The sequence below is a fragment of the Selaginella moellendorffii genome, unplaced genomic scaffold (assembly GCF_000143415.4).
Source record: "Selaginella moellendorffii unplaced genomic scaffold, v1.0 SELMOscaffold_4, whole genome shotgun sequence".
NCBI lineage: Eukaryota > Viridiplantae > Streptophyta > Lycopodiopsida > Selaginellales > Selaginellaceae > Selaginella > Selaginella moellendorffii.
Window position 1 is genome coordinate 537,222 of NW_003314265.1, and position 12,973 is coordinate 550,194.

The 12,973-nt window shown below is 46.4% G+C and overlaps 3 protein-coding genes and 1 non-coding gene across 6 annotated transcripts; 1 reads left to right on the forward strand and 3 right to left on the reverse strand.

The window, feature by feature from the left end:
- Positions 1-1,569: 1,569 nt before the first annotated feature.
- LOC9654372 lies at positions 1,570-2,744 on the forward strand. Its single transcript, XM_024668846.1, has 7 exons — positions 1,570-1,642; positions 1,697-1,808; positions 1,895-1,946; positions 2,008-2,168; positions 2,227-2,272; positions 2,338-2,453; positions 2,506-2,744. Exons 1-7 carry the CDS (start codon positions 1,607-1,609, stop codon positions 2,709-2,711), a joined length of 729 nt encoding a protein of 242 aa, XP_024524614.1. The 5' UTR covers positions 1,570-1,606; the 3' UTR covers positions 2,712-2,744.
- Positions 2,745-5,497: 2,753 nt separating this feature from the next.
- LOC112344501 lies at positions 5,498-5,658 on the reverse strand. The gene has a single exon (XR_002991724.1). It is a non-coding gene; the product is annotated as a U1 spliceosomal RNA (small nuclear RNA).
- LOC9655579 (BTB/POZ domain-containing protein At5g48130) lies at positions 5,498-8,603 on the reverse strand. Its single transcript, XM_024668828.1, has 4 exons — positions 7,996-8,603; positions 7,866-7,935; positions 6,700-7,788; positions 5,498-6,647 (listed from the first exon to the last, which is right to left on the reverse strand). The coding sequence occupies exons 1-4, from the start codon at positions 8,298-8,300 to the stop codon at positions 5,838-5,840; spliced, it is 2,274 nt and encodes a 757-aa protein (XP_024524596.1). The 5' UTR covers positions 8,301-8,603; the 3' UTR covers positions 5,498-5,837.
- Positions 8,604-8,787: 184 nt separating this feature from the next.
- Positions 8,788-12,911, reverse strand: LOC9654373 (uncharacterized protein slr1919). Of its 3 annotated transcripts, none has more exons than XR_002991651.1 (16): positions 12,739-12,911; positions 12,604-12,688; positions 12,361-12,553; positions 12,270-12,311; positions 12,144-12,215; positions 11,957-12,092; positions 11,745-11,902; positions 11,605-11,692; positions 11,292-11,470; positions 11,069-11,230; positions 10,868-11,020; positions 10,555-10,815; positions 10,061-10,498; positions 9,352-10,007; positions 9,247-9,286; positions 8,788-9,164 (listed from the first exon to the last, which is right to left on the reverse strand). XR_002991651.1 is itself a non-coding variant. In XM_024668827.1 (14 exons), the coding sequence occupies exons 1-14, from the start codon at positions 12,815-12,817 to the stop codon at positions 9,780-9,782; spliced, it is 2,274 nt and encodes a 757-aa protein (XP_024524595.1). In that variant the 5' UTR covers positions 12,818-12,911; the 3' UTR covers positions 8,788-9,779. The 3 variants fall into 3 exon arrangements, 1 of the variants encoding a protein (XP_024524595.1); XR_002991650.1 differs by having other exon boundaries at positions 8,788-9,191; XM_024668827.1 differs by having other exon boundaries at positions 8,788-10,007.
- Between the last annotated feature and the right edge of the window lie 62 nt (positions 12,912-12,973).

A 12,973-nucleotide genomic window follows, 5' to 3' on the forward strand; every position in this document is an offset into this window, starting at 1 on the left:
TCACTACAATTTCTAAATTCAGGATTTAGGTTCAAGCTATTGTTGTTGGGTGTTAAAAGATCCTTAGATAGTAGAACCAAAATCCTAAGGGTAAACTAGAGTTTGAGAACTTGTCATCAATTGCATCTCGAGTAGTAATGTATCTGTTATTGTCACTTTCTCTAGCAGAGCATTTTGCAATCTTTTTGCTCCCAGATGATGGCACAACGTTAAAAGTAGACTTAAGCTGCCTCATTAGAGCGGTCACCAAATTGTGAGAAGAAGAAGCATCATATAAAATCTTTGGTTTTATGCCTTGTTAGATCCATTGTTATACCTAATTGTTATAAATCTACTCTTATTAAAGTGAGGATGAACTTTCAATCCTTGAAAACTCTAGTTCTTTGCCCTTAACAAGCTGTGGCTTGCCCATTAACTTGATCCAACCGTTGGCAGCCATCGGATCAAGTTAGGTTCTCTACAAGAACGTGGTTGACAACTACTAGGTTCTCCAGAACCCAGCTGCCAGCCGCCAGGTTCTAGAGAACCCTCTCATCCTCCAATAACGTTATTCCACGTGTCTGTTAACAGTCTTGTTACAGCCTGTTAAGGCTATTCCCAGGCATTCCCTCCACAATGCGCTCACCAGGCTAACGCCCAACTCGCCTGTTCTGGGCGGGAATGTGCTTGCCCTACCCAGGAACTGCCTCTTAACACATGGCATATATTGGATGGTTTAGGCCATGTTTAAAAACCCTTCTCACTCAATTCAAATATTAAAATGGTTATGTTTGGAAAAGTGATTGAAGTGTCCACTGCTGTTGATCTCCTTAGCCAAATGTTATTGTACAAAATTGCAATCTCCTTAAACATGCTGTTCTTGGGAAGTAGTCAAGCCCAACTCATATATACCTTCAACAAGTAGTGCACACCAGCCTAAAGTTAAGGAATCAGCCTCAATGTTGTAGCTTGGGTCTTACCATTCCCCTTAGTGTTGCCTATGTCACACATGAATGAGCTCTTCACCAACACCATGCAAACTTGCATCCAAATACAAGCTCCACCACTTCATGGAATTGGGAAAGGTGTTTGTTGAAACTGGGACTATAATCAGGAAGATGAGCATGAAGTGATACACCAACCTGGGACCATCTATAGAGAAGTTGCTATGGTTTGTTCTTTCACGAAAGGAAGGTGCCTTCAATCAGTAGAATAACATTCATAATGAGTCCTTATCTTTAGCCTAGTTTGTGCAAATCTTTGTGAACATCTTCCTTTAAGGTGTTAAAAGACCTAGATTGCAAATCAATGGCAAGGAAGGATAAACTCAATTGGCTGGGGCACGACTCCAGATGCTATACATCCACAGCTTTGCAAAGGCATTTGTCGTAAAGAACACCATGTTAAAGAAGATAGAGTGCAAGAGAATGAAAATTTGGTTCTTTTGTCATGTGCAATAAGAGAGCTACATTTAGTTTGCAATATGTTGAATGCATGGGATGTCTATGAGCCCAGGAATCAATTCGACACTTTCCCCAAAACCCTAGCTTTGAGTGGTGCCCTAAACTCGGAGCTATGGCGGGTGATGAAAAAGGGGAAGAGCTTGTGGAGTTCATTGAAGACATAGATGGGGCAGAGGGTCATGAATTTTACCTTTCTGATGGTAGAGTGGACGTAGATTCTGCGGGTGTTCTCGGCTAACTCCATCTCTGTGAAGTGCGAGGAGCCACCAACGGTCCGATGGAGAACTCTTGAACCAAGAAAAGAAGATGGTCTCAGCAAAGTGAAATTTCGGGCTGGATCTTCCAATGTCATCCGTCCCACGAGAGGTATGCTACTTTCTTTTAGGATGGCTCAATGTGAGTGCTCTCGCCAGTGAGAATAGTCGCGCTTAACCCCTCGCAATTTGCTGCAGCTCTTAGATGCTCGCTGGTTTGGATGTCGGGAAAAGGGTCAGAAAAGCCTCAGTAAGTGTTGTGTTGTTGCCTGCTGCTGGATGGTTTTCCACTCCGTTATTCTTCCTCTCAGCTGTGAGCATCGCGGTCGATGCTTGGAGGCTGGCCTTAACCGGGCGTTTCAGGCTGCTCGACCAGTGGTGCGAGTTTATGCTATTACCGAAGATACCTGGCGACAAGTCCTGGAGTTTAGTAGGGTGGTGCACGAGGATTTGAGCAATTACGATCCAGAAGGTAGAGAAAACTTCCCCCTTCGCGTGCTCTGATCTAACTAACGTAGCTGCCGCTCCAGGTGCTTGGCCTGTTCTTGTCGACGAGTTTGTGGATCACATGTACAGGTAACACACTGTAGTTCTCTTGCTGGAAAAGAATGGCCGTCCTCAGAAAATCCTCCTGCTTTCAGAAGCTCGTCATGCTCTTGCATTGCGGAAGCCTGCGCTTGCGATCCGAGTGCAGTGCTGAGCTCTTCGGAAGTTTTGGATGCTACCTCTCAATTGAACCGAGCGAATACACTACCAGGCAAGAAAACTCGCTCCCACTATGATGTCTAAAGATCTATCTCTCTTCACAGGTATGGCTGCTACCGCCGGTAGTAAGAAAGACGAACGACGAGGTGTTTTTGTCACGACATTTGAAGCGTCTACTGCTGGAGAAACCTCTGCTCATGTCCTCCGGTGGGTTTTGACAGATGAAAGCTTTGTAGTAGAAAAATTCTTTTCAATGTATAGTGGTGCCCGAGCAAGCGATGATTCTTTTTTCCGCATAGCATTCTTGTGACCGAGAAAAACGTGACAATAATATTAATTCTCACTTGTGATCTAGACTCTACTCTAGTAAAAGTCTAATATGAAACAACTCTCTATATTTCTTGGCTAGTTAGGATGGTGCCCTAAGGACATAGGCAACGAGAATTTCTTTCATTTGTTTTGGAATGGCAGCAGGTGGAAACAGCATCAATATGCACGAGCAACAAAAGGTTACAAAGGTCGATTGTTTTGGATGGATGAGACAATGGAAATTCAAAGTAGCAAGCAAGGGACTATGGAAAGCAGCAGTGAGTCAGAGAAAAAGAAAAAGGATGCAATTGTCATTCCTCACTTTTCTTCTTCACCAAGACTTCCATTCCTGTAATAGTAGTCCAAATTGTTTGTTCTCCCTCCAAGACACTTTGTTATGCTGAGTCATTTCTTGGTTTGCACTTTGGTTTGCTTAAGCAAACTTGTAAGGGTAGTGGATATATCTAAAATATACTTAAATATTCTAGAATATTTTATTATCTAACGGTTATTATTTATTTAGATTAAATTTGTATTTATAATTTATAAACATGCTTATAATTTTTAAACTTTCTTAAACCCTTTCTAGTATATTCTTTTTTATTCTATCATTTATGGTTGATATGCAATAAGATTAATTTTGTGTTTTAAATTATAAGCATACTTACCATTATAAACTTTATTTGATCAGTTGAATTAATAAGTATTAAGCAAACTAAACATTGCTACATGGAACATGCAATTTATTTAAACAAGGATTGAAAGCAATAGAGCATATCTAATTCATCCTTCACACATGAAGACCATACCCATATCCTTTCTTCTCTCCAATTTGTAACTGGCTCAATGGAGTTAGTGCTTTGGATGGAGGAGTAGTCAACCCACACAATCTGAGTCCTGTTGATTGCCCTCACAATATCCAGAAGCTGGTCGTGCTCGTGTTCTGGAGCACGACCAGCTTCTGGATATTGTGAGGGATATTGCATTGTGGAAGCCTTCTGAGTGCTGTGCTGAGCTCTTTCGAAGTTTTGGATGCTACCTCTCAATTGAACCGAGAGGCGGAGGAAAGAGACTAACGAGGTGTCTTTGTGGCGGTATTTGAAGCGTCTACTGCGAGAAACCTCTGCTCATGGGTTTTGATAACATTGTCGTAAGACAATAATATGAAGCGAATTTTTTTTCCACTGTTGTGATCTAGACTCTATTCAAATACAAAACAATCATTGATTTTGGAATGGCAGCAGGAGTTGAAGGTGGAAACACGGACGAGCAACAAGAGGTTGCAACGAGACAATGGAAATTGAAACAAGTAGCAAGCAATGTGAGCAAGACTATGAAAAGTAGCAGTGAGGTGCAGTTGTCACTTCTCTAGACTTCCACTCCTGTAATAGGCTTCTAAATTTTTTATTTTTTGTAGTGAAAACAAAATCTGTCATCTTGAACATTTGAATCTGTTCTAAATTTTGGTAGTCCATTTTGTGTGAGGGATGTGATCCTCCCAAAAGCATGGAAATTTAAGATATCTCGATTGACGTGATAATTTGTTCTTTGAAACTTTCAAGATATGTCATAACATCACATCCCAACACATTCCAGGAAACTTCATTTGCATGCCGAGTCTTTTGCTTGGTGTGCAAGGAAAGTCTCGTGGAAAGCCGGGATATAAAACACAGAGGATGGGAAGCTTCAGTGTCAAGAACTCGTAGCGACACAGTGTAGAAAATATAATTCCAGGCTCCAGGCACCGGGCACCAAGTTCATAACAATTCTGCAAATTCTTCATTGTCGATTCTCCATTTTGTGATTGGAAACCCATGGCTCAAGTTCATGCTGCGGAGTTGAAGGGCAATCAACAGGAGCTCAGTCCTAACAAGCGCATGGGCTGTTTTGGATGGAGGAGTAGCAGCAACAAGACCAGCAAGATCAAGCCCAAGAAGAATGCCCAAGTCTCAGATGGGAAGATCAAGGAGAGAAAACAAGAGCAAGCAATAATTGTTCCACACTTTGCGGCTTCAGCCAGATTGTCAATGCTGTGACATGGATTTGCACAGCTTCAAGATTTTTTCCTTTTCGTCTTGAAGAAACGAACTTGTAATATATTTGTTGTTTCATGAATTGAAATCATTCAAAAAAATCTCTTCAATTCATTCCCAATGATCACAAAAATGCTTGTTATCACTTCGCATGAAGAAGAACTGAGAATGTGGAAAACTTCAGGTTTTAGGACATCAGTGAGCTCTTGTTTCATTCTCTCAGCTGCTCACTCACTTTGCCTTGTAGTCTTCAATCTGGTCCAAGGCATCGATGTGGCTGAGACGGAGGCGAAGATCAAGGCGTATAATGAGGAAAACTACGAGCAAATCCTCGCATCCAGAGCCCGCAAGGTAAGGCGTGTTTTCGAGGAGAAACAAATCCTTACTCTCTCTCTCTGTCTCACATACACACACAGGCTGTGGAGATTAGCACCGCTCTCCAGCAAGAGCAAGGCTTCACTGAAACGAGAGAAGCCGTAGAACAACCAGAAATTCTTTTCAATGGCAGCGAGAATTTGGGACCTTCTGGAGCGTACGCGCCGGCAGTGGCGGGTATGTTGATGCAGAGCCAACGAGGCAGCCCGAGATTGGCTCAACGGTGGACCCAGAGGCGCAGAGGATTCAAGAGTTGCGAGCCGCCATCGCCGGCAGGACAAGCGATCGCTGCTCAATGGATGAAGCAGCAAGCTGATGGTTCTAGCTTAATCAACTGGAAGTTGGACTCCATTAGGTACATCTTAGGGCTTAGAATTTGGAGAGGGCCGCGCGTACGCGAGCCCTCAACTTCCACAAATTACGACGTCCACTCCTCCACTTTGGGAAGATGGTAGGCCGGCCAAGCCTTAGTGCAATGGGAAAGCCGAACCTAGGCCACTGGCCTTCATGATCATCAATAGACCCCGTCCAGGTAAGTATGGTTCACTTCCCCAGGCCCTATCTTATATACTGCTATTGTGCCCTCATTCTGCGCCCCAGCATGTGGGATAGGGCAAAGAATCGGTACAGCATATCCTTTAGTCAAAGGCCTAGTCGAACAGTCAACAACTATCAAATAATCTCAGAACTTCGATACTAGATAGTGAGAGACCTCTTGATCAAGAGAAGGAGTGGTGCCTGGCGTGGCGCCGGAGAACGCCGCTGGAGATCTCTCCTTCAACCTTGCGGAAAGAGCTAGCTCGCAACGGAGTTCCAGCCTCCAGCTCCTGTTGTTGCTGCCTTCCATAATCCTGTTCATCCTGCCATTGCCGGACTTTACAATCGGCTACACCCGCGCTGGTGTGATCCTTGGTCCGCTGCTGCGCAGCCCCACTCGGCCTGGGCTTCCAAAAGCTTCCCAATCCCAGCTTCTGAAACGTCTTTGTGATGCGCTGCCCGAACCTGATCCCGCTGGTTTGAGCTCCCCACACCTGGTACATGCAGCTCCCCGCGAGCTTCTTCCTGCCTTTCCCGTCCATAAAAGCGGGCCTGCCGCCATGGTTGCCATTGCTGGCCGGACGATCCACGTCCATGGTCATCTTCATACGCATCAGTTCCTGTTCTAGCTCCTTGAGCCTGGCCTTTGTCGCCTCGAAATCATCCTTCAGGAATGCCGCCTCGCGGAAAGCCGCGTCTCTTTGCAGGATAACTCCCAGAGGTAGGCCATCGTCTCTGGCCTCACGTCCGAAGGCCTGGCTTGGGATGCTCGGGTTAGTCCTTCTTTCGACACTGGCCACCGGCCTGAGAGGATTGTCCAGGTGCTCGGCACCTCTCGACTCGAGCTGTTGGACAAACATAGCTTGCACTATCATCCGCAGGGGCATGAGCTCGTTCTGAACAGCATGCATGCAGATCTCTCGCGACAGCTTTTGGCAATTCAGGCCTTGACATACGGTTACCCGGTCTGCGTGACTCAGACTCGGATGTGACTGTAAGAAAAACGAGAGCATCAGCATTGCAAAGATGAAGAGAAACCGTTACCTGAAAGTAGGCGTGGATGGCCCTGTAAAGAAGATCATGATTTGGACGTATGTTTGACGGAACAGCTTCTGTAAGTTCCACAAATGTCCTGGGGCCTACTTCGGGGTCGCTTGCAATCTCCGCGAGGTACTCGTCCCAAACCTTCACGACTGCTGAAACGGCCAAGAAGCTGTACGAAGATGCACTTCTCAACTCCCGCTCAGTGAGAAGCATTTCCGAACCGTCGAGTAGAATTTCCTGCTGCGACATGAATTCCGACACAATCTGCCGCATGCTGTCCATGTGAGCTCTGCTGTTTTTGGACGTTCTCAATGACATGAGAAAGTCGTCGACAGTGGCCAGCTCGAGCTGGGAAACAATCCTGGCTTCTAGCTGTAACCTGCAGTCCTTGCTCGCATTCCATGCCAACGCGCACCCGTGCAAAGACAATAGAACTTTGATCGGTACCAGAAATCTCTCCAAAGGTAGCAGTCTCACGGTCGCTTCGAAAAGGTGAACATCACCATCTTTAACATCAGTCCCCTCTTTCGTTCCCAAAACCCATCTTTTGATGTACTCCAAAATCAGCTGGCTAACCGGCTTCTCGTCCAGCCCCTGTTTCCTAAGCCCATTGACCAACCTATCAAAGAAAGTAACTGGCAGCTCGAGTATGTCCTTAACCATGGAGCACCTGTCATTCTCTGACGTTACAGAGACCCGTTCCTGTCGAATGCCCTTGCAAGCGGCAGCTGCTAGAGAGTCAATACCCCGGCTAATAATCTGAAATGCTTCCCTCGCCGGCACTAGCTTCGCGCATTGCTGAAGAACCGACAATGTATCCACCCAGCTCTTAAACACCACCTGAGTCAGGTAGTCTTCAGTCCTGCCACACAGATTTCCCTTCCGGTATTCCTCCGTCATCTCCAACAACTCGGCACAGCACCGCAGAACCGCAACATTTGACACGTCGATGTGGATAGTCGAGCCGTAACAAAAGCTTGCGATCAGCTCGAAAACCTCGGAGCCCCCTGGAAAGTCGTCACCCAGCTTCACATAAGTTTGGTCCGAGAGCAAGCGCTTGAATAAGCCACTTCTGGATGTCAAAGGAAACTACAAAGACCGACACAAAACGAAAATCGGTTGCTTTCGAGGCAAAAAGAGTCCTAGGAAAAGAACAAATCACCCACCTTGTGTAGTCCAAAGCTCCGCTCCTTTATCTCAACGTGTACGGTGGTGGGCAAACCTGTAGCATCACACCTGCATGTGGAAAGCTCAATAAAACGCCCAGAAAAACAAGTGAAAACACTACGTACTGACCAGGCCCTCACACTTCGTCGCAAAATGCTGGTGGGAGAGTCCGCTGAGACACGCGCGGAGCTACTCGTGCAATCCGTGGAGCTGGCCCCGTTGCTTCTCTCGTCGGACGAATCCACAAACTCCTCGAAGGACTCGTAAATGGTGTCCATCTTCCCCGGCCGCGACAAATCGTCATAGAAGTCACCGGACAGATTCGCAGAGGACTCCGACTGGTAGAATTCCTCGTCTTCGTCGTAGATGGGATTCACTCGCTTCTTGACGTCCCTGTCCTGGAGATCACGGCCCGGCTGCGAGAATGCAGCCATTGCCGGGGCGCTATCCAGCCAAACGCGAATCACACGACGGTGAATCTTGGCTGAGCCGCGTAGGCGCCGTGGAGCGACAAGAACAAGCCGGCGAACAGCATTGCGAGGGCGGAGAGGAGGGAGACGAAGAAGCCGGAGGAATACATCGCTCAAGAATGTAGATTCTAGCTACCCGAGCGCCAAGAGAGAGCCGCTTGATCAGCCCCGGGAGCACAACATACCGGATCTAGGCGGCGGCGCAGCATCGCCTCGTCGACTCGTCGCGGCGCCTCGCAAGAAACCCTCGCTCCCCCGCTCGCCGCGCAAATTATTCTAGCCCAAAGGAGGGAAAAAACTGTTCTAGCGCAAGTAGTACTATACATGTGAATTCCAGTAAATATTTAAACACCATAGCCCGTTCGTACGGCCCATTTTGAAAAACACTTTTTGGGCCATACTGGCGGCCACATCATCACGCTACGCACAATCAAATGGAGGCCTCCCATTATACCGAATGACAAAAGCTCGCTCTATTTATTGACGCACACACTTAGAGAACAGTGGGTTCTCCAAACGAATATCCGCCACAGTGCTTCCTTTCGCTATCACCGAATCGAACACACAATCTCGCCTCCCCTACAAGGTCACAACATCATTGCAAAGACGTTCCTCAAAATAAATGGCTTCCTTTTCTTTTCGCCTTGATCGCAGCGTTGCGTAGCTTCTTCCAAGCAGAGAAAGCTCCTGGATGCAAACCGCGAGTTTGAACAAAAACAAACAGATTTCTTTGATGAACTGATGATGATCTGAGCGAGCAGCAGCAGCAGCAGCAGCAGCGTTGGGCGATGCTGGCAAGCAGCGATAGGCGATGCTAGTAACAGCAGCCTGGCGTGAGATGCGTGACAGCCATCTCTAGAACAGCGTTACTACCAGCGCTGAATGAATTGATTGGAAAGTAATGGCTTACCTTTCATCAAGGCGTGACACCGATGGTTTCCAACCCCAGGCTGCGCGAACAAGCAAATCCAAAAATCGGTGTCAAGATTACCCGGAGTTAAATTCAAATGCGTACCTGTGACCTTCCATATTCGTGACTGGTTTTAAATCAAAATCTTTGCCGAATGCGCCGGGCCTTCCTTTTCCAACTTGTAAGATACGTATGTTGTGTCTCTGCTCGCTCCAGCTACTTCTTTGCGAAGGCTTTTTGGATCCTTTTAACTTCCCACGACTTCCTGGAGTAAAGATCAGTCAGGATTCGCACCTATAGAACAAAGACTTTACCGATTTGCTGTGAAAGGTCGCACCGACAACGTCCTCGCGAGTTTTATCTGCTCAGACTCTGATTGACAAAGAGAATACCTCAAAGAAAGCTTCGTCTGAAGTAAATACAATCAACGTAGAGGTGAATTTCGCAAGGAAACTTTGCTTTATTTTCTCATCAGCTCAAGAATCTGTACGTATAGGACGTCAACAAAAAAAAGTTCTACTTACCCCTACGTTTCACTTGTCATCCTCGTGTAGCTTTTTCGATAAGAAGAGAAAGCCAGCTTCAGAAGTTTGATCGTTGTATGACTCAAGCGTCGCGCGTAAAATTGTCACGAAGAGCTTTTGTGCTTCACGATTTGCCGCAACCTTAAGCAGTAAGGGAATCCACACTTCAGGGGCGGTGGTAACAGCTTCCCAGAAAGCATGAATCCCTCCCTGGACCCGACTTTTCAAGTTTTTACCCTGACAAAACCGACGAAATGTTTTTTCAGAGAGTTAGCATGGATACTACGTACCTCTACAGTCGTGCTGCTTTTCCCTTGCTCAGGATTTGCTCGGGTACTTCTAGGACGACCACCAGGAGCTGCACTCTTGTACCTAGCTTGTACTTTCTGGCCTTGAATCCATGGAAACCTTCTCATTCGGGAAAAAAAAGTTGTCTTCTCCACCTGCTGTACTTCTTGTTCGGGTGCCTGCTGTACATCTTGGTCAGGTGCCTCTTCCACGACATTGCTTCGCTGATTTTCCAGCCCGTAAAATTCAAGAATGCTTTCTTTGATAAGTGCATTCAAAGCCTTCACGATGTCCTTGACCAGCAAAATTCGCACTCGTATGCCTTTGTCAGAAAGAATGTAGGCGAGCAGATCATCGGCTGCGGATGCAACAGCCCGCATGTCAAATGACTGGAGTCTAGACTGCTTGGTAGGGGTAGAGTCCTGGGATATGGCTACAACCTGTACAAAATTTCGAATCATACAGATGCCCGATAAATCTTGTAAAGATTGCATACCAGCCGCTCAAGCCGATGCCACCGTATTGTGCCGTTGGTGCGTATCAAAAGCTCCAGCAGTATTTGTCGCATATCCGGCTCAGGATCTGAAAGAAGTCTCCCGACGATAAAAGGATATGCACTCTCGATAACTCTGAATTCTGGATCCAAAGTTGTTGCTGTTCCTTCAAGAGATCCCAAGGCTCTTATCACAAGTCCGAATTCTGGAGGCAGGCGAAAGTTAAACTCGTACATAACATCGGAGAGCTGACTCATTATGCCCTGCAAAATCAATTTGCTTGACAACAGCATTTACGAGAAACTGGGTACTAACCTGAAAATCTAGCTGGGCTTTCGTCTTCTCATCTCCAAAAGACTTGCGGAGCGCATGAACAATAGGCTTCAGGTCGGAACCGTGGGGAGTAAATCCAAGTGACAGAAAATCTTGTGCCAGTCCTTCCGAGTCTCGATTCACGAAATGTACAAGCTGCAACAACCTCGTCAGAATTCACCCATTAATATATATTAAGCATACCGTGCGAATGAGACCAATGCGGTAATGCCTAGGGAAGTCACTCATCATACCAAAATCAAAGTATGCAAGAATCCCCTTGTGAGTCACTACGAGGTTGCCAGGATGAGGATCAGCATGGAAAAAACCATCTTCGAGCAATTGTCTCAGGGAACAAAAGACACCCTGGTGAAAGTAAATAAAATAAATAAGTTCAAGCATATCAAATAAATAAAGCAATATAAACCTGGTCGACGAGATCCTGAACGTCGAGGTTCAGCTTTTCTAGTTTCTCCCTGTCAGTAAGTTTAATACCGTCAATCCACTCCATTGTGAGCACACCCTTGGTAGTGTAACGCCAAAATATCTTCGGGACTTTAACCAATCCTTTCTTCGATCTCCTTTTCCCGGTTAGTAGCCCTTCGTCTGAGAAACAAATTTCGGACTGGCATTACAGAAAAGAAGTGACTCAGTCGTTGACACATTCCAAGAACTAAGCTAGACGTAGGACAGACTAGATTCTTTCACTAACCCTTGCATGAATGCAAACAAATCGGTACCTGGATGCTCGATGCCATAAAGGCTTGCAAAACGTTCTGTATTTTTGGCCTCGTTAAGATAATCCGTTTCCTCAAGCATATGAGCCACCTAAAAAACTACGTGTCAGAAAAAGAAATGCCTCAAAAGAATTACGCCTTACCATTTCGTTTACAACGGCAGCAACGTCGCCCCGTGCTCTGGTAAAACGTTGCAGCTGGCCGCCAACAAGATTTAGCAGCCGCGCGTCCAGAGCAAGACGCGCAGGCACACCAGGTCTCAATACTTTCACGGCTACAGTTTCCCCAGAAAACAATTTGGCTGTTTATAACAGTGATAAAAAAGATTCTTGTTATAAAAACTTATATGGAATACCTTTATAGACTTGACCCAGCGATGCGGCGGCAAGAGGTTCTTTGCTAATCTCCGCAAAAATTTCTGAAGTGTGGGCTCCAAGTTCCTTCTCAATAAACTTCAGCGCTTTAGAACTAGGAAATGGGGGGATTTGGTCCTGAGAAAAGCCGTGTTACGTCTGCGGAAATGAAGCACTAAGAAAACCAACCTGAAGTTTTGACAGTTCGTGACAGTAAACACTGGGAAGAATGTCCGGTCTGGTACTCAGAGCCTGACCAAGCTGGATGGGCAGAGAAAAGAACTCAGTTTCAGCTTCACAAATCTGACAATATACCTTGATGTAAAATGGACCAAGGCGTATGAGTGACCTGCGCAGCTGGAAAAACAGTAAAGCTTAGCGTGGGACATCCTCTCTATACGCTTACTCTTTCCGCTCGTTTCTTGACATCCCTTTCCGTGGCATGCCAGATGCTCAGCAAGACGACCTCCGCCATGATAATGAACGCTCTGTATAATACCTGAAATGGTCGATACCACATCTCCCAGCTGAGTCGAGTAATCGTCCCGCCAGTCGCGTGGTTAATCGCTGCCGAGTGAATCCCACGGCAGTTCCAAAGCCTGCATACCACCGTCAAAACAAAGCCAAAAAGAATTCACCAAAGACTCACAGATGATGAAGCCTGCCGAGAGGGAACACCTGCTCGTAGAGTTTCCGATGAATGCATCCATTTGCAAAATTTCTTGAGGGAACACCTACAATATGAAGAACTCAATGGACTACATTTTCATCAGCAACAACATACCGATTAAGCTCCGGGACGAGACGATCATGCTAGCGCGCCGTCGCAGATGTGCCCATGCTTGCCGGGCCACAATCTTCATGAGCCAGCGCCGCGCGATTTATCTCATTCCAGATCGCGAGAGAATCCGGGGCAAGCGCTCTGAAACCCTAGCTCCACAGCTCCGCCAAGAGAGAGCGCGAATGGTAGCCCTAGCCTTGCAATCCAAGGGTTTTAAGATTCCACGTGTATGTGTAAC

Bases quoted from the DNA above. Each gene is read 5' to 3' on its own strand.
- LOC9654372 (XM_024668846.1), top strand. From the start codon at position 1,607: ATGGGGCAGAGGGTCATGAATTTTACCTTTCTGATG. The intron at 1,809-1,894 runs GTATGCTACTTT...AATTTGCTGCAG, and splicing joins TGTCATCCGTCCCACGAGAG to CTCTTAGATGCTCGCTGGTT. The intron at 2,169-2,226 runs GTAGAGAAAACT...CTGCCGCTCCAG, and splicing joins GAGCAATTACGATCCAGAAG to GTGCTTGGCCTGTTCTTGTC.
- LOC9655579 (XM_024668828.1), bottom strand. From the start codon at position 8,300: ATGGCTGCATTCTCGCAGCCGGGCCGTGATCTCCAGGACAGGGACGTC. The intron at 7,936-7,995 runs GTCAGTACGTAG...TTCCACATGCAG, and splicing joins CGACGAAGTGTGAGGGCCTG to GTGTGATGCTACAGGTTTGC. The intron at 7,789-7,865 runs GTGGGTGATTTG...CGGTCTTTGTAG, and splicing joins GGAGCTTTGGACTACACAAG to TTTCCTTTGACATCCAGAAG.
- LOC9654373 (XM_024668827.1), bottom strand. From the start codon at position 12,817: ATGAAGATTGTGGCCCGGCAAGCATGGGCACATCTGCGACGGCGCGCT. The intron at 11,231-11,291 runs GTTTATATTGCT...TACTTTCACCAG, and splicing joins TTCAGGATCTCGTCGACCAG to GGTGTCTTTTGTTCCCTGAG. The intron at 10,008-10,060 runs GTACGTAGTATC...CGGTTTTGTCAG, and splicing joins AAAGCAGCACGACTGTAGAG to GGTAAAAACTTGAAAAGTCG.